We start from the raw sequence: 24,197 nt of genomic DNA, 5'->3' as shown, positions 1-24,197 counted from the left end.
TGTCTCGCTTCGCAACCATATAGCCCAGGGTGGCCCATCTAGTCTGTGCCACCGAATAGTCCGTGGGCTCCCAAACATTCAAAAGACATCGACGAGGTTCCGGACACAAGGACACACCTGTCACCACAGCCATCACTTCAAGCACGGCCGCCCAATAAGCAGCCACCATCGGGCACTCCCAGAGAATATGCAGGAAAGTAGCACGCAAACCACACCCACGCTTACACAATCCATCGGAGGAAAAGCCCATCACCACCAGTCGCGGTCCCGTCACGTACACCCGATGAAGGATCTTCAATTGAACCAGACGGAGACGAGCCGGAATAGCCACCTCCTTCGGGGATGAGAGGGCTGATTGCCAATCCTCATCATCAAGTTCTAACCCATCTCCCATCCACAATTCCCGAAGTCGGGCCAATAAGTCGGTCCGATTGTTAATCAACTTTTTATAGATCAGGGAGATAGTGCTATCAGGAAGATGTCCATCAAGGATACGGTCCTCAAGGGGGGAAGAGTCAGGTGGAATCTCACCAGGAGCAAACACCGAAGCCAGGGCGTGCCTGAGCTGTAAATAACGAAAGAATTCCCGACCACTCAGGCCATAGTCAGCCTGGAGGGCCTGAAACGAACGCACAGAACCCTTAGAGTACACATCCCCCACCTTGGAAATCCCAATCATGTCCCAACGGTCGAAACCCTTGGAAGACCAAAGACCGCCCAGACGTTCTGAAGCATAAAGCGGCGTCGCCAACGTCAAGCGATCCTCCCAGCCCAAGCTCACATTCGCGGCACGCCACACCGTCAAAGCAGTCAATGTAGGTCCCACAAGATGGCGCCCAGCGGAGCGAGAATAAAGCACTCTGTTAAAGTCACCTCCCGGAAGCTGAAGTTTATCCATTTCAAACGCCGGATTACGACCTGGCGAAAACATAGCGTGATTGATAGCGGGCAGATGGGAAGCCCAATAATATCTCTTAATATCGGGGAGCGCCATGCCCCCATCATACCACGGGATGGAAAGTTTCGCGAGAGCAATGCGCGGACGCCCATCCCAAATAAGCTGCCTCTGAAGGCTCTCAATCTCCCGAAAATAGGACTTAGGGATAGGATCAAAATAATTCTGGAGAGCATAGAGAAACCGCGGCAATGACATCATCTTAAACAGGGCCGCCCGACCCAGGGGAGACAGGGGAAGTCTGCGCCAACGGGCAACGTCCAAACGTAGCCTAAGTAACGGGGGAAGGAGATTACGATCAAAACGAAGGGACGAGTCCAAGGTAACAAAAACCCCCAAGTATTTGAAGCCATCCCTGGCCACCTGAAGAGGAAGTCTGCTCGGCAACGGAGGCAAGACACCAGACAAAACATACACACAGGATTTAGTCCAATTGATGACGAGGCCTGAGTTAGCGCCAAAGGACACAAGAACGTCAAATAAAACAGTTAAAGACTTGCGAGGGGAAGTAAGGTACAAAAGGATGTCGACAATGATCTTCTTGACAATTTCCAGTCTGGCTTCATTCAAAACTGCAGCACTGAAACAGCCCTGCTGCAAGTGATTGATGATGCACTGCTGATACTCGATTCAGGGGAGTCTTGTCTTTTAATTCTCCTTTACCTTTCTGCAGCCTTTGATACTGTCAATCACAACACTCTCCTTAACACTCTTCAACAGAGAATGGGCATGGAGGGCACTGTGCTTAAATGGTTTGCTTCCTTCCTCTCTTTCATCTCCTTTGGCGGTAGGTCAAGGTGTTCCTCAAGGCTTTATACTTGGACCCACTCTGTTCAACCTCTATTTGGAACCATTGGGAAATCTCCTAAGTAAATCCGGGATCCTCTATCATTTCTATGCGTACGACACTCAAATCTACCTTAAGGTGGCCTCCACTCATGATCTCTCCATCCTAAACTCTACTCTCGACTCCATTCAAAACTCATCAACTGATTCTGAATCCCTCCGAAACTGAATTCCTCCTCCTCAATTCATCCTCCTAACTTTCTCCTCCTCCGGTTCAGTCATGGATGGATCAGATGAATCTACTCAACAATAAACCCATCATTGTCGACAGCGCAAAATCCCTTGGTGGCATACTCGACAAAAAACAAAATCTACTCTCCTACATTAACTCATTGCAAAGTCTGCTCGATACCAACTGCGCCTTCTTTGGGGGATTTGTCGCTTCTTCCCAGAGCAAGACCTTAAAACCCTGGTCCAATCGCTGGTTCTCTCTAGATTGGACTACTGCAATTCTCTTCTTACTGGCCTCCCCAAATCCCATCTGTCCCACCCATTAAATCTGTTCTCCATTCAGCAGCTCGTTTCATATATGGGGCCAAAAGAAGCGACCACATCACACCCATTTTATCCACCCTCCGTTGGCTTCCCATTAAGGCAAGATCGATCGACAAGACTGCCTGTATTACCCACAAAGCCTTGCACTCCTCCTCTCCTCGCTACCTGGCAAATAAACTGAAACTCTCTGGAGGCTCTAGACCATCACGTAATGCGGAAAATTTATTGCTTGAACCTCCCACTTTCAAAAAGAAAAGATCGATGGCCCAATCCTTTTCAGGCAACGCAGTGAGAATCTGGAACTCACTTCCGCCTCAGCTCCGGACCACCACCTCTTCCCGGTCCTTCAAAACTGACCTCAAAGTTCTCCTCCTTCAAAGACACTTCCATATCTAATTCACGCCCTCTCTATTCCCTGAAGGGAGTTCTTCCACTATAGGAAATTCTGTACTCCATGCCTATAGAAGTGCCTTCCCAGTGTGTTCTTGTGTTTTGAGTGTCTGCCATTTATTGCAGTTTTATACCTCTACTTGTATCTTGCACGCTTATGTAATTTGCAAACATGTCACTTTTTCCTCTTGTAACATATAGTTTGCTACCTCTTCTTGTATTTTGTTTGCTTTTGATGCATGCACAATTGTCACCTTTGCCTCATGTAATATAATGTTTGCTTTTGTAACATGCCCACTTGTAATTTTCTCTTTATGTAACGTTACTGTTCCTATTGTGAAGCGCTCTGACACTTTCTGGTAAAGTCTGCGCTATATAAAAACGCATAAAATAAATAAATAAAATTAAAAAATGAAATCAATAACAAAAGCATCTGAAAAATAGGTTCTACAGAACATAAACAATCCTCTTGTTTGTGGCATGTGTAGCTGTAGATACATATGCTCTGCATACTCCTACCATCTAGTCTTGGGCTCAGACATGTGCAATTTGTTTTCATTCGAAGAAGTATTGAGTCCCGAGATATGGTGACGCGAACTATGACTCGTAATGTGCATGGACATCGGCTCCTTTGTTAGATTGTTTTTTCTCTGCTGTCTGTTTCCGCAGTGTCTCTAGGATCGAAGCCTCTTGGTATCATCTTTTGCCCCGTTCACACTTCTAACTTTGGATTACGTAGGTTTGACAATTGGTGTGTCCTGCACCGTTTTGTTTGCGTTGTGAATCTCAGCCTCTGAAAAATACTCAACACCCCGTTCAGGGCCTCTTCCCCTTTGGGGCCAACTCTGGAGTCTTTTACCCTGAGAATGATTGATCCGGAATTGAAAGAACTCAAGTATCCCTGGACAGACCTCCACCAGGTTTGCCACCTCTGCCTGTTCCTGGAATATGACAAGGCCCATCTGCCTCGCCTTTCTCTCCAAGAAAATGCTGCATTATTTTCACGACTCCTCGCCCAACGGCGCATCGATCTGAAGGTGACCCCCTCTTTGCCTCATAGGAAATTAGGATATTGAGGCAGAACCGCAGCTCGGCACCCTTGTTGAGTTACTTTTCAGCCCAGTTTGCACTCTGAGGCAGAGAAACAATCAGTCTCTAACGACAAGCTGAAGACTTCCTTTCCTCCTCCAATTGCCAGTCTCCGAGCTGAGGCTGAGCACCACCTTTTAGGGGGTTGGGCATCGAGCCCACTAGCCAAGCATAAGGCTTCCGGTCCCCCACTCCCTGAGGGCCATGGTCTGCATTGAAAAGAAGGCTCGAAGCTGAGGCAGACGCAGCTTCAGCTGTCTAAACCACCAAAGAAGCCTGAGCTCTTGACGCCGATAACACCTTTGGTGCTGGCATTGAAGACACCATAGAGGACGTTCTTGGCTCTGAAGATTCCATCAATATCAACAGCCTCCTCTAAACCGGCTCAGAAAAAGCCAGTTACATCACCAATGTGCCCAGTGCTGAAGGCGCCATTCTCTACTGCATCGGAGGACCAGCTAGGACCCGTCCTTCAGTGTCTTCAAGAGGATATCGACGCCTGCTAAACATAGATCTTGATCCACCCACAAACTGCCACATTTTTCACACAGCCACCACTTAGTGCTCAAGTCACCATTCCATCTGAGAGGAAACTGACTTTTGAAGGGACCATTACACTGGAACCTAAACCTCCACCTAAGATGATAAGGCTTGGGGGTCGTGGTTTGGTGCGTCAAGATGGCAGTCGCACTCTAAGAGTGCTCCGGACCCCTCCGTCATCCGCACCAAGATCCCCAAGCACGGCAGCCATCCATTACCTGAACCCACAGCCAACGTCTTGCTGCCACCTGTGCCACTCATCCACGGTGGAAAATCTTCCCAACATCCCTGCATTGCGGCGTATCCCTAATCGCTGCGGAGTACCTGCGTCACCACCCAAAATGGTGGTACCCGATCCCTGCGCTGCAGCGCCCTAACTTTCCGAGGCACGTGCCTACTCCATCAGAGGACCTGGCCCGGCATGGAGATCATCGGCTGACCCGACGGCTCGGAGACCCGGATCACCTAGCCACGTGACAGCCCCCCCCTAAGGAGAGGCCTCAATCGGAAGCTGCCTTGCAACTCCGCTTCGGAATTCGACACCGAGCGGGGACACGGTGTAGTGCCTGCCGGCCCGACGTTCCAGGTGCCATTGAAGGGGGAGAGCGGAGGGGCTCGGGACTGACCCTCATCTCCCGAAGACCTGTAAAGTGGTGTTTGGTCGATGCGGCCCTCAACCGTGTCCCTTGCCCGCTGTGGGGCCTGACACCGGGGAAGCTGTAGCTGGGACGGCACAGTGGTTTTTCGGCCGCCATTTTGGGTGGCAGAGAGAGGGTAAACAAAGCCCTTGCAGGCATCATCAGCTCCTCCCCAACCCCCTCCCCCCCACAAACTGAAGGCGGCCTTCTGTGAGCACTGCTGGACCCCGGCCCTTCGCCAAGGGGGCTGTGACTGGGACCGCACTGCCACACAACTGCCTTTTCGGCTGACATCTCGGTCGCCAGAGAAAGAGTTAAGCTGCTTGAAGACACTGTCGGCTCCCCCCCTCTGCAGGCAGCCTCTTAAATGAACAAGAAGCCCACCGGAAGTGTCCCCAGTCCGGGGGGCCCGACTTCAGCATCCCGGGCAGTACCTATGACACCTTGCAGCTCCCGGTGAGTGTTGGGGTAACGGTGGGAGAAGTCTGGGCCCATCCGGCGCAGTCCCACCCACGCACCACCGACTGCTTTGGGGTCAAGACTGGGGTTGTGGTGGATCCGGCTGCACCAATCGAGCAGCGTGGGGTCCTGGGAGAGGGCCCCTCCATTGATTCCGCCCCCTGTCCCCCCCTCACCCCCCCCCCTCCCTAGGCGCCCTAACACTCAGCCAGGCCCTGTATCCCCATATCCAAGTTATCCACTGCAGTCCGGGCGGCACCAAAGCCCTAAATCCGTGCTGCCCGGGGTCTGACATCTGCGCCCTACAGAGCCCTACCGTGAGCCTAAGTGACACCTACGCCTGCCCTGACACTGAGTCTACAGTGGGCTGACCCCTGGACTTTCCCTCCTTGATTCGCCTGTGCAGAGGGGGAATCAAGCCAGGTTGTAGACATCTTGCCTGAGATGGGCCCAGCAGAGAGGTCCGGCCTCTGCAAGGGCCCCAGTCCTCCGCCTATATAGTTATACACACATCTGAAGTGATTGCATTAACCCCACTGACCTTCCCTGCCAGAAAAATGCATCTCCCATATAACAATTAAATGTACATAAATGATTTTATTTAAAGGGTGTGCATTATAGTTTACACTCAAGTACATGTAGGTGAAAGACCAATTGCGTATCTTATCCTGCTTCCACCGTGCTCAGGATCACCATTTCCATACTTATGCAATTCGACCACTGGTTGAGGGTCAAAACCCCAACGCCCCAGCTCTGCTCTCTAACCGTGTTTTTATAACTCCTAAAAAAATTCAAGCTTCTTCCTGCTTCCTCACTCCAATCCAAACCCAAACAGCTATTACTTATGGAGAGGGGGTGTAGAAACTGACCGGGAAAACATGTTGGCATTGAACAGCACTCAGGACAGATGCCCAATAAAACACAAAATTACAACAGATGAGCATGAACACACATGGGCATGACCTTTGACAAATACATATGCACCATTGAGAAACGTTCCACAGACATATGCCAGAAGCAAAATTTTCAAATATATTTAAAGACCAGAATATGCCGGACGAACAGGTTGTTGACAGCCAAACAGGCAAATGCACCAGGCGAGCGCAACTCTGTAGACACTTAGCTCAAATCCAAATATTTGAATCGCAACAGCTTTGCCAACACATTCTGTAACTGCCCATGGAGCTTTACCACCAGGTATCCAAAGAGCATCTGCTCATAACAGCCCCGTAGGAGCCGTACATGCCGCTCCATAAAATGTGGGCAACTCAAGTGCGGGGAGAGAGTAGGGTACACACGTGAGAGCCATTTGACACAAGCTGAGACTGCGCCCCCTGCAGCATGACAAGTAGACACCTCATGAGGGAGGCAGATTAAGAAAAAAGTAGAGACACTGGCACGGGTATATACAAATAGTTACCTTAACCCCTTCGACGCTGATGACGAGCTGGGCTCGTCATGAGGTAGCCTCCTCGCACGCTCATGACGAGCCCAGCTCGTCACGTAACATGCGATTTAAAAAAACTCAGCGTACGGGCGGAATTCCGCCCGCACGCATGCGGTTAAAAGGATCCAAAGAGAGAATCCAATTCGCCCTAAAAAGCCTGATGAGCTGCAGAACTACGTAAGCCGCGATGGGAGGTTAGCAACCACAGCCCCTCTGTAGTGAGAGCTACAGGGGATGCAACCAACAAAAGGGGAGGAGTTACACTGCTCCGTGCAGAGTGGCGTAGTTTATAAATAAATAAAGGGCCGCGTAAAATCTTAAACAATAACGGATGCCTCCAAAGTGGCAAGCATGAGGTGTTGGTGAAAGGCACAGAGAGAATAAGAGAACAGGGTCTGGAGGCAGCGCCTTTCACCCACAAGTGGCAAGGGGAGGGCAGAAAAAAAGTAGTGCAGTAAAAGAAAACATATGGCCACTAGTGAAAGGATCCATGTAGCAGGGGCGTTCGCCAGGGTAGTAGCAAAACAGCCACAAGGCAGGACAAATTAACACTGTTTACCAATGGAAGCAATAGAATTTTTAAAGGCAGACCAAGCAACCAATCAAAAAGCAGGGGCGTGTTCAATGCCCCTGGATGGGATTACAGCATGCTTTGCAGAGTAGACCATGCGCGCTGCCTCTAGGCCCGAGCTAAAAAGCGGATATTAGTTCTGCTTTCACCCACATTACAAATTATGTTGGTCGCATGAACCTGATGGTTACAGCTCTTACAATTTTACAAGTGGTTATTATTTTGAAATGTATAGGGGCACAGCTGAAGATGTTATGTGTTTTTATAAAGAATACAAAGCAGAATTTTGGTGGTAACTAGGAGAATTTCATAATAAATAAGTAGTTTATCTGTAGAAATTTCAAGATGACAGTGTTTCCTTTCTTTTCAAAGCATCTTCTAACCCAAGACAGAAAATGATAGATGATGAAGTGCGCAGGAAGCGTGCACACCTTGTCCAGTCGATAAATCGGTTTAACAAGTGAGTATGGTGACCTGTGTGGGTATTCATATTTCATTAGCTTTGTTGGACTGTGTGCATTCCTTCTATTAGTCTTCTATTCTTGTGGCGAGTTTCACATTTAAGCAGTGACCTGATGCCATTTAGGGGAAAAGTACAAAAAACAAAAATGCCCAGCAGTTAATTTCATACAGATGAAACCTAAAGCTGTATTTTTAGGTCTAAGCCTTCTAGACAGCACAGCTGTCTAGTTTGCCAACAACATATTGGGGGACATTTGGAAAGATTCCTTCAGAATCCAGTTCCGTTGTTTACCGTGGGTTTGTAACTCACATTTGCTTGCTTTCTGTTTGCCGGCTCGATTTGTTTCAGGCTGTGCAGCTCGAGTAGTTGTAGCTGTAGTCTTCCACCAGTGCTTAATTTCAGTAAACAGGCCTTTAAATCTGCTTCCTATCTTGTCACATTTGCGGTGCATTCAAAGACAGAGGTCAAATGTCAGAGTTTGTCATGCTTCCGAGGGAGCATGGGGTTTACTTTTCTTTCTGGGACTTCAAAGTGAGAGGATTTACGTGACAATCATGCTGGCTCTAGGGGAGTGCTTGAGGAAGGCTGTATGATGTTATTTTTTTTCTAGCACACAGCAAAACGTAAATGTCCTTAAATGAACTGTGCAAATCTTTCAGAAGTAGAAAAGCCCAGATGAAACACCTTTTTTGCTAATTCTGAAGTGTGGCAGAAACTAATATTTTAAAAAGACCAAAACAAATCAATACATTAGGGAATGACGTTTCAACACATTATATAACCGCTGTATACTTTTATCAGTGAAACTGTCAGTCTGCTAACTTCACTCTATGCCTCTCTGCTCTACTCTACACCACTCTACTCTATGCCATTGCAATCAAGGACACTTTACTCTTTGCCACAGCACTCTTCGTCACTCCAGTCTAGGCCACGGTACTCCACACCGCTTCAGTCTAGGCCATGGCACTCTACACCGCTCCAGTCTAGACCACATCACTCTAAACTGCTCCAGTCTAGGCTGCTCCACTTTACACTGCTCCAGTCTAGGCCACTCCACTTTACACCGCTTCATTCTAGGCTGCTCCACTTTACACAGCTCCAGTCTAGGCCACTCCACTCTACACCACTCCAGTCTAGGTCGCTCCATTCTATATCACTCCAGTTTAGGACCGCTCCACTGTTCACAGCTCCAGTCTAGGCCGCCCCACTGTACACAGCTCCTGTCTAGGCCACTCCGTTCTACACTGCTCCAGTCTAGGCCACTCCGTTCAGTCTACACCACTGCACTCTATGACAATACACTCTACTCTTTACCACTCCACACCCCTGTACTATATGCCAATCCACGGTACGCCACTCTAATCTACTCTGTGCAACTGCACTCTATGCCACTGCCCTCTACATCACTTTGTGCCATTACTCTACGCCACTTTGCTCTCAACCACTGCACTCTATCCTGCACCACTCTACTCTACACCACCTCACTCTACTCTGCTCCACTCTACGCCACTCCACTTTACTCTGCACCACTTCACTCTGAAACAATCTACTCTGCACCACTGCACTCTATGCCACTGCTGTCATCACAACTCTGCGCACTACAACCCTCTACTCTGCAACATTGCACTCTACCCCACTGTTCAAAATGGGGTCTCTAGTTGGCAGAGGTGTGCACCCTGTCCAAGTGGGGAACCACCACTCTAGTCAGGGTAAGTCTGATACACACCAAAAGATAACCTGTACTCACCCTCGGGTAGCTTGGAACAGAGCAGTCAGGCTTATCCAAAGAGGGAATGTGTAAAGTATTTGTGCAACGGACACACACAGTAACACAATGAAAACACCACAAAAAGACTCCACATAGGTTTAGAGAACTAGACAATCATTTTATCAATAATTCAAGACCAAATCAACAAAAACCCAATAAGTAGAAGTTGAGTTATGAATTTTTAAAGAATAAAATGAGTTTTAGCGCTTAGGAGCAGTAAGAGGTGCCTATGGGGGTTTCCTGGCTGCACTGGACCAGAGAAAAGTCAACAGTTCAGGCCGACTGCAAAGGAGCACACGCGGGGAAAAGAGCCACGTTGGACCCATAAACCGAGTACCTTGATTTGGTTGCAACAGCGAGATGCGGGGTGCAGAGTAGCATTACGTCGATGTCTGGCCCGCAGTTCAGGTGATGCATCGATTTTCCTCACGCATTTCAGCAATGCGTTGTCTGTTGAGCGAAGCGCCAGTTCCAAGTGCTGTGGTTCCGAAGAAACAACGCTGGGCTAATCCACGCTGGAGGGGCAATGCGTCTATCATCTTCATGCAGTGGCGGCGATGCCTGGGTTCCAAAGCTGTGGTTCTGGACACAATGTGATAGTTCCGAGTGTGATACGCCCGTTCTATACCTGCAACAGGATCGATGCACCTTTTCTGCTACATGCAGACTGCAGATGTGTTGATTTCTCTGGTGCAAGCATCTGGGTCCACTTCCAGTGAACCAGGAGCAGGGGTAAAGGCCTTGTTAGCCCTGATCCTCAAGCAACAGTGGGCAAGCAAATATGCCCTTGGAGATTACTTCATTTGTAGGGCAAAGTCGAGCTCTCTTCTCCAGGGTCAGAGAGCAGCAGGCAGTAGAGCAGCACAGCAGAAAAACAAACCTTCTAGGTCAGCAGTACAGCAGAGTGTCAGTCTTTGATTCGGCACAACAGTTCTTCTGAAGGGTCCAGTTTTAGTTCAAGAAGTGTCTAATTTGGTGGGGTCAAAGCCCCAGTACTTCTACACAGTTGTGCCTTTGAAGTGGGGTGGCTTCAAAGAAGCGTCTGTGAAGTACACAAAGTCCTTTCTTCCCAGTCCTGGCTCCAGACTGTCAGCAGGGGATACTTAGCCCTTTTTGTGGGGACAGGACACTAGCTATTCATTTGCAAGGGTTAGCTCCTCCCTCCTGTTCTGTCCAGGAAGGGCCATTAGAATGCAGATGAGTGCTCAGACACACCTAACTTACTTAAAAGTGTATTAAGGAATTCCCAATGTTAGCCTGTGAGAGGAGTAGGCCTCACACCACTGAAAAACACATTTGAGTATTTTATCACTACCAGGACATGCAGAACTTAAAAGTACATGACCTACCTTTTACTTACGCAGCACCCTATCCTTTGGGCTACCTAGGGCCTGCCTTAGGGGTGACTTATGCGTAATAAAAGGGGAGATTAAGGCGTGGCAAAGATTTTTAAGTGACAAGTCAAAGTGGCAGTAAACTGCGCAAACAGGCCTTGCAGGGGCAGGCCTGAGACCAGTTTGAAAGGCTACTTGTGTTGGTGGCAAAAAGTATGCTACAGGCCCACTAGTAGCATTTAAGTTACAGGCCCTGGGTATATGGTATACCACTTTGCAAGGGATTTATAAGTAAACTAAATATGTCAATTGTATATACACAAATGTTACCATGTTTATAGGAAAGGCACATGCACTTTAGCATTGATCAGCAGTGATAAATTGCTCCGAGTCTTAAGGCTAACAAAAAGATACAGCAAAAAGACCACCCTAAGAATGAAAGGTATAACGGCCATTAAACTCTACGACACTCTACTCTGCAATACTGCACTCTCCACCCCTATACTCTACACCACTCTATCTTGCACTCTACGCCACTGCACTTTGCAGCACTCCACTCTACACCACTATACTCTACTCTGCACCACTCTACGCCACTGCAATCTATGCCACTCTACACCACTGCATTCTATGCCACTCTACACCACTGCACTCTATGCCACTGCAATCTACTATGCACCACTCGAATCCACGCCATTGTATTCTATGACTTTGCATTGTACGCTACTGATCTATGCTGCTGCACTCTACGCCAATATACTCTGCAGCTCTCTAAGCCAATGCACTCTACACGACTGTTAACCCCATGCCATTGCATTCTACAGAACGCTATGCCACATGGCACTCCACTCTGCAATACTGCACACCACGCCTCTCTACTCTGAATTACTCCACTCTGCGCCACTTCACTCTGCAGTACTCCACTCTACGTCACTGCACTGTATGCCTCTGCACTCTACGGCACTCTACTCTGCAACACTGCACTCTACACCACTATACTCTGCAGAACTACATTCTTTGCCACTCTACTCTGCATCACTCCACTGTATGCCACTTCACTCTGCAGAACCCCACTGCACTATGTCACTGCACACAATGGCACTATACTCTGCAGCATGGCACTCTATGCCACTGAACTCTACACAACACTACTCGGCTACATTCTGTGCCACTACACTCTACACCACTCTGCTCTGCATCACTTCACTCTACACAACTCTGCTGTGCATCACTCCATTCTACCCCACTTCAGTCTGCAGTACTTCACTCTACGCCACTTCACTCTACGCCACTGCACTCTACAGCACTAAACTCTGCCCCACTCTGCTCCACTCTACCCCACTGCGGTCTGACACTCCACTCTGCACAACTGCACTGTATGCCACTGCACTATACTATGCAGCGCTCTAAGCTATGCCACTGCATTCTATAATGTGCATTGCACGACACTGTATTCTATGGTGCTGCACTCTACACCTCTGCACTCTATATATCACTTTACACTGCAACTCTCTATGCCAATGCACTCTACACCAGTTTACTCTACTCCACTGTACGCCACGTGACTCCACTCCAATACACAACATTCCGTGCCACTCTGCTCTGACACTCTACTCCACTCTTCGCCATTCCACTCTACGACACTCCACACCACTCTTCTCTATGTCACTAACTTTTAGCCATGCTGAACAGCAGCCGCACTGGTGTACAACATGGCTAAAACACAGTGGCAAAGCCAATAGCTCTTGCATAGGCGAGACCAATTGGCTTTGCCAATGCTTGTTAATTGTCTGGATATGATGGATATCCAGCATTTTGAACACAAACACTGTATTTAGCAGTCACAAACGTTGATAGGTGACAACAGTATGATAGATGAGGTTATAGAACCCAAGATTACTTCCCGCTAGTATCATTTGGAGTGGTTTAGGGGGAAATGCCTATCACAAGAGCACAAGAACAGAGCACAAGCGGCTTCTGACTGCTTCTGCTCTGTTGCATTTCACAGTATTCTCTTAGTGCAAAATGCATCCTCGTGTCCATTTTGGACACAAGTGCATTTTGCACTACGAAGATAGCACTAGATGCAGGGTAAAGCTCCTTGCATAATTCAGCATAATTTTGCTGTAATTACGCTACAGCAAATTATGAGCTGTATGCCCACTCCTAGTATCAAGGCCTTTGGCCAAATGTGTAATGTTGGCAGAAAGATAGCTTTGAATAATAGGTTGTAGAATTGCATACTGCTCTTAGATTAGCAGTCAGCCAACCAACTTGGTGTCTCTAATGAGGTAGGATGTTTATGTGGGACACTAAAATTGACACATGAGGCAAAGTTATAGACTTCTTCAACGGTGGAGGTGGGCGAGTGTAGTTCAATAGTGTTATAGTAGTCTGGGCTGCTCACCGGCCAAGTGTTTGAGCATTGTATTAGTTTGTAATTAGAGGTGGACGTGCATTTTGTAGATATTGAGCTTCCAAAATATGGTCCCCTGGCTGTGTTAAATGTACATGACCCCAGTCGAATGCTAGAAGATAGGATAAGCTTTTTTAAAAAGTGAGGGTGGGCAGTGTGTTCAGGGTAGAATATGCAAAATTAAGGCTAATTTTAGTTTTCAAGGAGTTAAACAGGATGAAACTTTGAGTATTCATTCATGTATGCCTCTACATCCGGCTATGTATTTGTGTCTTATTCTTCATTGTTATTTCATGAATAGAACAGAGAGTTTGCGGACAACGATAACAAGAGACAAAAGCATTCCCAATTTTGATGACCAGACAGTGCATCAGGTCGGATATTTTATGTTTCTTTATTGCTTTAGTTAACTTACTGATTAATCTGCATTCCATGGTGTTAATGCAAAATTATCTCCGTGATTTTGAGTTTCATTATTTAAACTGAAATGCAAATCCAATACAGTTTTTTTTTTCCTTATTACAGGTAATATAGATAGTTTGGGGTTTTTTTACTCAAAAATGCTAATGAATATGGCTGCTGAAGAGTAAAGTAAAATTATACTTTAACACATATAATCCACTTTTGTTTATTGCTGCACTTCCTGGTTCAGACCCAAATGCTTGGACATTGACTGCATGTTATAGCACCTTAGTTTCATTCTACTGCTGGCACTGCTTCTTGTCTGAAAGGGACCTATGGAGAACCTGAAACAGCAGATAAAACAATGGCACGCACAAAATACCTACTTTCTGGTTTTCTTCTCTTGTCTCTTTATGCCCTAACCTCTGTCTGTCAGTTACCTTAAAGCTCTCTAGCAGCCGGGCCCCGTTCTCCATTAGCATCATCTGTCAACTGATCTCTCTCCCTTCAACTCTACCTCACTTTATCTGCCTCCTCTCCCATCCCATCCCTTGTGCCAGCTTTATCTCCTCCTTCGTGTAGGTTTCTCAGCACTCAACAGAAGAAAATATTTTAAAAAATAAGTATATATACCATACTCCTAGATATTTGTGTTCTGAAGACAATTAAAATATGGACAGAGTGAAGTAGAGCAGGCAGTGAAAAGCAGGATGAGAAAAGGTAGCGCTTAGGATGGAAATGTTTCGGATGTGATGTAAAGTCTATCTGATAGAGAGATCTAGCCACAGATTCCTTACCTTTGAATTTCCGAGGTTTCAGACTGGATCCGGAAGATTTTTGCTTGAGCAGTACCCCAAAGCGCCAATAGCTGGAGTTGATCAGCACCAGGCGGCAGCAATGTCTGCACCGGAAGTGACAACCCGTCACCTCTATAGGCGTCACCTCTGTGCGCTGACGTCTTTCTTTTCTTTATGCGCCCATTAGCGCTGCTCCAGAGAAAGAGCTCCCCCTTCCTCTGTCAGTTTTTGAAAGAATTATTTTGACGTTATGTCACGTTATTTTTTAGGAATTCTTTCATCTGGTTTTATTAAGGATGTCTTCGAAAAAGACAGGGTTTAAACCATGTGGCACCTACCATTGTGCCATGTTGGTTACAGACCAACACCATGTGTGTCTGTGGTGTCTCGAGCGCATCCACGACTCCAAGTTGTGCTCGGACTGCCGAGCCATGGCACCGAAAGCTTTGAGGGAGTGGTTCCCTGAAGCTGCTAACGGCCAGGCAGGGAACGTCGTGGAGATCTCTGTCCCGATCTAGAGGGAGGTCGCAGGACCGCTCCAGAAGCCCCAAGTCATCTTCCTCCCATTCCAGGTCATTGGGACATTCGGGGAAGAAGCATAAGAGGTCGAAGCGTGCTTCCCCTCGCCTGTCAGCTGAGGCAACTAAGGAGCATCAAAATTCAAGGCATGGTTCTTCAGAATCATCAGAGCAGACTTTGAGCCTCTACAATAGTGGTATGCAGTTCCTAACATCTAAAGCAGGTGGTTGGTGTGATCATGGGCTCCACATAGTGGTTTAGAGTCGAAAAGTCAGGAGAAGAATCATCTCCTTGCGGAAAAAGAACCTCACACACCCAGCCAGCTAGGTGTCTTGCTTCATCATCGGGTCTGCCCCTTATCGGGTCGGCGTTGCAATATCCGATCGGCACCCGAGATGGGGCCTTCTTGGCGGAGATCTTTATTCCTTATGCCGTTGGGTGACGTGTGTGTGAGGGCCCTAGGTCAGTGTAGGTGATAGTGATGTGTAGGGATGTGATTAAAATAAGGAAGGCGGTCCACTCAGAATAATTTTAATGAAAGGTGGCCCCCACCCTAATTAAAAGTAGAAGGGCGCATATCTCTACTCTTAAGGATGTGAAGTTTATGCACTTGTGAAAAAGGTCAACATGTTTCTTGCCCTTTTATCTATTAGATGTCAATTCTTCAGGACCAAATAGGATCCACCTACACTTTTTGGTGTAAGTCAACAACTAGGTGAAGTGAGGCAATGACCACCCTTACAACACCCTAAAAAGTGGTACCTGTAGATCTAAAAACAACCCCATTAGGGTCAAGGATGCACGGCATCAGTACCGGCTGGTGTAGTGTCAGTTCTGTCGGAATCTGGTCGGCGGTTGTCCTACCCTCACTCACCCAGTCCGGACTCTGAGCCTCCCAGCTTTTCCAGGAGCTGAAACAACCCCATTTCAAGTATAAGAATTTTACAAGGCCTTGCCCTGCGTATTTGATCAGTGTGATCCCTCCGGCATGCCTTTGGGCCCGCTGGGTCAGAAGGAGGTCCCATCTGATTCCGCAGCTGCAGCTCTGGCCTCGGCTCCGATGGGCCCCCATCGGACCGGCGCCGATCGTGCCTGTGTGATCTTACCTGGCGCGGGCCCAGGCGCCAATGCTCCCGGCAGCCACAAGCGACACCAGCCGTATTCTGATACCATACAACATGGAGCCAGAGCCATGTCTACCGACGTCTGTGCCAGCAGGATCCCTGTGTCCTAGGTCTGAATATGAGCCCTATTCTGAAGAGTTAAGCCTGGGGGAAGAATGGGAGGGGGTCATTGAACCATTTACAATACCGGTGAGAAGGTCAGGATATGGACTGTTGTGAGGAACTCTGTGATGCCAGTGTTCCAGACACGTCCCCAGACACTGATTTGCTTTCTCCCCTATCGTGGCTGCGGAGGAGGGAGCATCATATTCCATCGTGGTGAAGAAGGCAGCTGAGGTCCTGAATCTGAAGTTGCCCTCTGTGGCAGTCAAGACTAACAACTTGATGTAAGTGCTACAACCGGGAGCCGCTTCCGAACCCCTGCTCCCTTTTAATGAAGCACTAACAGAATGTCCTACTGGGAACCTGGCCCAAGGCCAGCACAGGGGCTCCTGTAAACAAGACAATTGCCCACTGCCACTTGGGGACCTGTTCTTTCTTACCCAACACTCCACCCCTGAGAGCTTGGGGGCCCAAGCAATTGCATCCCATGGTGCATTCCCTCCTCCACCCCTGGACAGGGAATCCAAGAGGCTGGTTAGCTTGGCGAAGAAGATATTTACTTTAAACAGCCTTGCATTGCATTGTCTGCATTTTTGCGGCTGTCTGACCAACCCTGTTTATTTAAGTTCTCCATTGTAAATGTGTTTCTTAAAGGACTTGTATATATGTTCCCTCCTTCTCTTTTCATTATGCCTCAGTGGGATCTTAATTAGTTCTCACTTTCTTAATGGGGGCTCCTTTCAAGCCTCTTCATGATTGTCCCCTCCAACTGCTCACCATCAAAACCGTCTTTCGTGTGGCAATAACATCTGCCCGGAGGGTAAGTGAGCCGGACGCTTTATCATCCAACCATTCCTGTCTATTTTTCCAGATAAACAGGTGCTTCGCTTTCCGAAAGTGGTAACACCATTCCATGTGGGCCAATCCGTCACCTTGCCCACTTTCTACGCTCCTCAGCATCCCTCAAAAGAAGAGAAGTGACTCCACCGTCTGGACCAAAAAGAGTGTTGTTCGATCTTGATCACACAAGTGTGTTCCAGGTGGGCGACCAACTCTTCATGGGGTATTTTGGAGCAAAGAAAGGTTGGGCAGTGCAGAAACTAACCATTTCGTACTGGGCCGTTCTCTATATTAAGCTGTCACCCCTGTGGGTCCCATTCCTGGACATCTGCCAGGCAGCCACATGGGTGTCCCTGCACTCATTCTCCAAACCTTCCTACACGGACAGTCCGGTCCAAAAAGAACAATTGATGGACAGAATGCAGAACAATGTCATACATTCACCCCAGTACAGAAATCTGAGCCATAATCCATCATTTTTTTACTCACCAAGCCATTCTAGTTTGGACCCATACATATGCAAATCAGTCTGCGCCCAATGGGTCCAGTCCAGCCCGAACTGCCAGGCAAGGCGGCAGGGATGGGCATTATACCAGTTCAGTCCTGCAGGACTTTCTGGTTTAGAATTTGTCCGCACCAGGGATGGTATTGCTTGGGTATCTATTCAAAAGTAAGGAATGTGCAGCGAGATGTCTCTATCAGATGAACAAGTAACTTCCCTTTCGTAACACATAAGCTGGTAGAGACAATATCTAGGTGCAGATTCCTTACCGACCCACCCATCCTCCCTGCTCTGCAGACAGATTTCAGGGTTTGGGGAAATCCCTTTCATGGTCCTGCTTTGCACACACCAGTGTCATTGCATTTCATGGCTTTGCGCTGCTGACTTGGAAAGTCGTGAAAAGTAACTAAAGTCAACGCGCCGAGGTGGTGCCTATATAGGTGATGCAGGCGTCACTTCTGGCTCGGACGACGATGCCACGTGGAGCCTATCGACTACAGGATTGATATTTCGGTGGACAGGATATCCTTCACCGTTGTAACTGAGTAACCCGTCCACCGAGATCTAAATCAGGCCCTTAGTCTTTAAACCCCCTTAGTCATGTAAGAAGGTTTACTAAGCATCAGCGGGCAAGTAGATCCGCTAGTGTTATGTATTACTAAAAAGGTCAGTTTTTATATTCTTTTGATCAGTTCTAATTCTACAATGTTGCAGCTTGGTGTGTGGATCAAGAAACCATATTAACTATCATGAAAGTATGTAATCTTCTACATTCACTCAAACACTCCAAACATTGTGCTTGACCTCTGTTCGCTTTACTAGCTTCTCCATAGTTTTTTGAAGAAATTAGACTTACAATGTGATCTTCTGGAATATGATTTGCGTGCAGATTTATTAACAAAAGAACTAAGCATTCCTTGGTGCAGCAACTCACCCACACCTACATATATAAACCGCTCCAGAGGTCTTCACTTGTGAACTACTATGTGACCAGAAAACTGGCACTGTTATTGAAAAATAGACACCCAGTCTTCAGGGATGTGAGGTGTCGGGACTAGAGGAGAGGACTATACGTTTACATCGTTTACTAGAAAAACATCAGTTTAAAAGCATTAGATGTGATTAGATGTGTGCAAGTTATTTTTAATCACAGAAGTCTTTCGAGTCACGAGGTAAAGTGACTCCTCCTCTTGGTAATAATGTGCATGGACATCGACTCCATTGTTTGTTTGTTTTCTGCCGTTTGGTTCGGACGTTTATGCTTCTGCTCCAGGTCAAGACCATTTCGGACTCCTTTCGGTTTGAGATTCACCCGTACCCTCGCCGGTATTATCGAACGTGTTCCCACCTTTGAATTTTGAAATCAGAAAACTATTGGTCATCGGATCGATGCTCTCAAACAGTGGTTCTTTGGGCCTCACCTTCTGGACCTATCTTTATATCCCCTTTGGCTTCACCATAGATTGCCCTGCGGATGAAACAGATTCCTTTCCATTTCTGCCCGAGGTGCCATGCCAGGTACCCGCGGACCGACCTGCTCCAGGTCTGCAACTGGTTTGTCTCCAGAACACAGGGAAGAGGATTGCGAGGCCTGCCGATTTTTGGATCGAAGAAAACTCTACGAGACCAAAGGGCACATTGCAGGAGATGAAATGCATTCATATTCGGACACTAGGATGTCAAGGAGGAGGCACTCCATGAGGCCTTTGCAGCAAAGGCTTTTTCCATTGAAGGTTCTGACTCCAAATTAGAAATAGACCTCTAGTTGCCAGACCTTCCACCGGGTCACCGTACTGTGAGTACTGAAGTCCCCATCCTGCCACCCGAAAAACATCAGACTCCGACCAGACATAAGGCTCCCAGGCCACCACTGCCAGCAGGCCTTGGTCTTCCCGGAAAATCTGATTTGGATGCCCCGCCCTCGTTCTCGGCACCGAAACTTAAGCCAAAGCCGACCATTTGGTACCCAGCCAACCAGCCCCATCTTCAGCACCGACCACTTCAGCACCAAAACAAAAAATCCATCTCCACTCCAAAGATTTTGAGATGGGCACAGATATCTGACCCTGGTACTCCAGTGGAACTGATTATCCACAAAATACAGGGGAAACTCTTTTTCCGCCAGAAGCAAATACAGCCTTACACTGGGTGCATTCTGGCCAAGACTGGTTTCTGCGCCACCCACTCTAAGCTTCAACTCTCCTTCAGAGAGGCCATTGATCTGCCGATGCCAACCAAGAAGACTGACAAGGCCACCAGTCCCTTGCACCCTCCTACACCATCTTCTCCACCACCACCCATTACTCACCCATCTCCACCACGTTCACCTTACCCACCACCTCTCAGAGTGATTAATTAAACATCACTTCTCAGGGGTCCCCTCATTCATTCATTCATGGATGGGCATGGGACAGGTGATGATAGTCGATGCACCACAGCCCCCTGATCCTTGGCCGGACTACAACATTGACCCTCAAGGAGGCACTGATCCTGACTTGATCCCTGGTACGCCATCTCCTGATGACACCACCTCTTATCAGGAGCATATTGGCAGGGCTGCAGCTTATCATCAGGTACCACTCCATAAGGAGCCTGTAGAGGAGGATTTTCTCTTAGAAACCCTTTCCACAACAGATAAGGCAATACAATATCTCCCTATGCTCAAGGGTATGCTACGACATACAGACAATATTTTTAAAGATCCTGCGCGAGCCTGTATCATCATTCCCAGGAAAATATAAAGCATCATGGTCTGACCTTATTTATATCAGAGGGCAAATTCCACCTGACTCCCTGGTTGTCTCAAATGCCCGTAAGAAAGCTAATCATCGTGCTGCGAGTGATGGTCCACTTCCTGATAAGGAGAGTAAGCTTATGATGCCTCTGACAAGAGAGTAGCAGCGCAGTCTGCCAGTTGCCGGGGTATTGCTAATACCATGGGGTAATTGGCTAGATATGATCAAGCCCATTGGGACGTAAATGGAGGGCAGTAGCTTGTAGCTGAGGGCAAGCTTTTCTTTAACACGTCCATTAGGTGTGCCCTAGACTCCACAGTCATTGCTGCTACGAGCAGTAACACAAGTGGTTTGTTGTGCCGCCATGCCTGGCTGCGCATAGCTGGCTTTAAGCCAGAGTTCCAACAGAGCCTATTAAATGTTCCCTTTGAAATAGAACACCTTTTTAACCCAAAGGTTGGCCAGGCTCTTTAGAAAATGAAAAAGAACATAAAAGTCGCAAAGTCCATGGGTACATTACAAACACCAAGTCCACATGCCTCCTTTTGCTGCTCCTCCTATAGGGCGGGCTTAAAAACATCTTCCGATGCCTCTTCCTTGTACCACGGGGCCAGAGTCACCACTCCTCTCCCCAAAGCTACTACAGGGATAGCAACTCAAATGTTAGAGGCAAAGGTACTTCCCTGCATGGTGCTGCACCCACCACAAAGCAGTGACTCCCTTCTCCAGATCATTCCGCACCTGACGGGGAAGATTAAAACAATTTCTCCCCAGTTAGCGATCCATAACATATCCATAAGAGCGGTGGGTTTTTGAACATTATCCAACATTGTTATTGTCTGGAGATTAGCACACCTCCAAACATTCCACCTTGCCCTTACAAGCTCTCCCTGGAACACCAAACAATACTCAAACAGGAAGTTCAAGCTCTTTTACTCAAAGGAGCTATAGAATCTGTCCCTCTACAACATCAGGGGTCAGGAGTCACCCCTTCTACTTCCTAATCCCTAAAAAGAACAGATCTTTATGGCCACTATTAGATCAATTGCCCTTAAATCATCACATTCTGTCAAAACATTTCCATATGGTCACTCTCCAAGACATGATCCCACTTCTACTCAAGGCGACTTTCTATCAGTCCTGAACTTAAAGGACGCCTACTTTCATATTCCGGCAAATCGCAAATACCTAAGATTTGTGATAGCAGGTAATTATTACTAATTCCAAGTCATTCCATTCGGAGTGACTACTGCACCTCGAGTATTCACCAAATGCCTTGCCAAATGCTACCACTGTAGCAGCAGATTTATACAGACAAAACATCCATGTCTTCCTATATCTTGACTACTGGCTTATCAAAGCCAGCACTCTTCCTCTGTGTCAACAGCGCACTCAATTTACCATACACCTGCTCCATCAGCAAGGCTTCACTATCAATTTCCAGAAATCGATTCTTCAGCCTTTACAGGTTCAACTATATCAAAGGGCTATCATAAACACACAAATGGGATTAGCCTATCCCAAAACAGCAGGAATCCAAAATGTCCAGACGCTAACACCACATTTCCAGCCTAATCAACAGCTAACAGCCAGAACTATCAAGTGCTTATTGGGTATGATATCATGCATCAACAGTGTAGGAAAGTAGGATCAGCTTTTATGATTACCCCCACTTTTTGCCTGGTGCTAAGCTGTTTTTGACTAGTCTGACTGTGATCCTGCTAATCAGCACCCCAGTCTCTCTGCTTTCTCCTTTAATTTGTTGTGGTAAGTACTTGGATACCGGGTTACCCTTATCAGTCCCTAGTATATGGTACTAAGGTACATAGGGCAGAGGTTCCCCATGGGCTGAAGCATGCATTATGCCACCCATGGGAGACCATTCAAAATGCATCTACAGGCCTGCCATTGCAGCCTGTGTAATCTGGTGCTAACACCACTTACAAAAGATATAGGTTTCCCATATCTAGGGTCACTGCACTTAAAAGCTATAAGTCGCCCCTATAACAGGCCATATCAATACTGAAGGCAGGGTGCTTGGTTCTAAGTGTGAGGGTGCCCCTGCATGAGCAGGACACCCCCGCAGCCTACAGAGTCCATTCTCCCACGTTGTAAGTGAAGCAGCCATATACCATATAGAGGGGCACCACATAATTACGCGATAACCATCTCGATATCAGCTGCAGCAAATCCTATAATGTTTGTTATCAAACCTGTTGGAATCATACCTTCCACACCATAAACGGTATGGTAGGTATGATTCCAAGCACTGGAACAGGCCTCCATTAGGCTCTTGGTGCTCCCGATACCAGTCTTCTAGACAATGTGGCTGCTGCCGACCGGAGACACAATTCTGCTCTCCTGCTGCTGAGCCAAGCTCGAGCAGGGGAAGGCCGAACAATAGCTATCCTGTCACAGGGTGGTGTGACCACCACCCAATCAGGATTTAGTGTATTGGGCCCGGTAGGTGCGCTTGCCAGAGCCACTCAGTCTAGATGAGGGGCTCATTTGGTGCCTCCTTGCGTAGTCCAGTTCAAACCATCTCTGGGAGCCGTTGGCTCCCGCGTGAAACTGGACAGGGGACGTGGGAGCATCCTCCCAACTGTTCAAATCCTCTCTTGGGAGGGTCCCCTGAATTGTCCCAACCGTTTCCTTAGGGTACTTGAGGGCTTACCTGGGTGTAGGTTCCTCGATTCATTATGTGACACAATTCCGTTCCCATACCACTTTAACTCCTACCGTCTGGGCACTCTGGACTTCACCTAGCTTTGGGATCGCTTTTGTCCCCCTTTAAGTCTGCTGCATTACCTGTGCCTGTGCACCATACAGGAACCTTCCAAGGCCAGTGGGCATCCAAGACACCTGAAGGAATCTCCCTTGAAGTGAAGGAGTTACTTCCCTGCATCTGCAGACACTGCAACTAAGCTGATGGGTCTACTGATCCTGAGCTCCTACGGACTCTGAAAGGCTCAGCAACACAGGTGGTGGTTCGCCACAGCTCTCGGAGCCTGCTCTGACCTCTCACCAAGTTAGAGGCTAGTATCCATCATGGGAGCCACACGTCGACTTGCTGTTGCAAAGGCTTGTTGGCTCCCTTCCACCAAGATCTTCGGGCTCAAAGTAGCCACAACCTCAAGCATCTCCAGTGACTAGAATCTTTGTCCATACCGCATTGTTTGCACCGTGGCCTGTATCTTTTGGTGAGCTGCTCGAGGTCCTCTTGCAACTCCAGTGCCTCCGGCCTGTGGATCCTGTTGAGGGTCAACTTTGTTTCTTTTGGGCTCCCCTGATTGCTCGGATCTGCCCGGTCTCCCTTACTTGTGGTGAGTCCCCTGGACTTTGTTGTTCCTGACATTGCACCTTCTTCGACATCCATGTTGTTTGCAGTTGCCAATGCTTGTTGGTGCTCCCGGCGGACACTGACCCCTCAACTGTCGACATTCGACTTCGGACAGCTTGTGCATGGCTCCTGGTCTTCGTCGCCTTATCCTCTCAGCTACAGAGTCAAGGTCTCTGTCCACTCTCCTGCAACTCCCTACATCGGTGGGCATTCATCTTCCAGGTCTCTAGGTCACCCCTGAGTGATATAGACTCTGTCCCTTCTGCTTGCAGGTAGTCTTCAACTTGAATCCATCTTCAGATTCCACTGGACACTTTCTCCTTCTCCAGCAGTGGCACTTCCCTTAAGACCTGCATTGGGTTCAACGGCGGTTTCCAACACCACTTCACATCTATGCACCTGGCTTCCCTGGTGTAGGTAAAATG

At 47.8% G+C, this 24,197-nt stretch overlaps 1 protein-coding gene across 3 annotated transcripts in view; it reads left to right on the top strand.

The window, feature by feature from the left end:
• Positions 1–24,197, top strand: part of ANKRD27 (ankyrin repeat domain 27) — a 582,242-nt gene that overhangs the window by 533,941 nt on the left and 24,104 nt on the right. For all 3 annotated transcript variants that reach the window (XM_078670366.1, XM_078670365.1, XM_078670368.1), the window contains 2 exons: positions 7,803–7,890; positions 13,713–13,785. In XM_078670366.1, the coding sequence (XP_078526492.1) occupies positions 7,803–7,890; positions 13,713–13,785 (161 nt within the window). The remainder of the gene's footprint in view (positions 1–7,802; positions 7,891–13,712; positions 13,786–24,197) is intronic.

Source organism: Lissotriton helveticus, chromosome 12 (assembly GCF_964261635.1).
Source record: "Lissotriton helveticus chromosome 12, aLisHel1.1, whole genome shotgun sequence".
NCBI classification, from domain to species: domain Eukaryota; kingdom Metazoa; phylum Chordata; class Amphibia; order Caudata; family Salamandridae; genus Lissotriton; species Lissotriton helveticus.
Note: the sequence above shows the minus strand (reverse complement) of the source record. Positions and strands in the feature narration are given on the sequence as shown.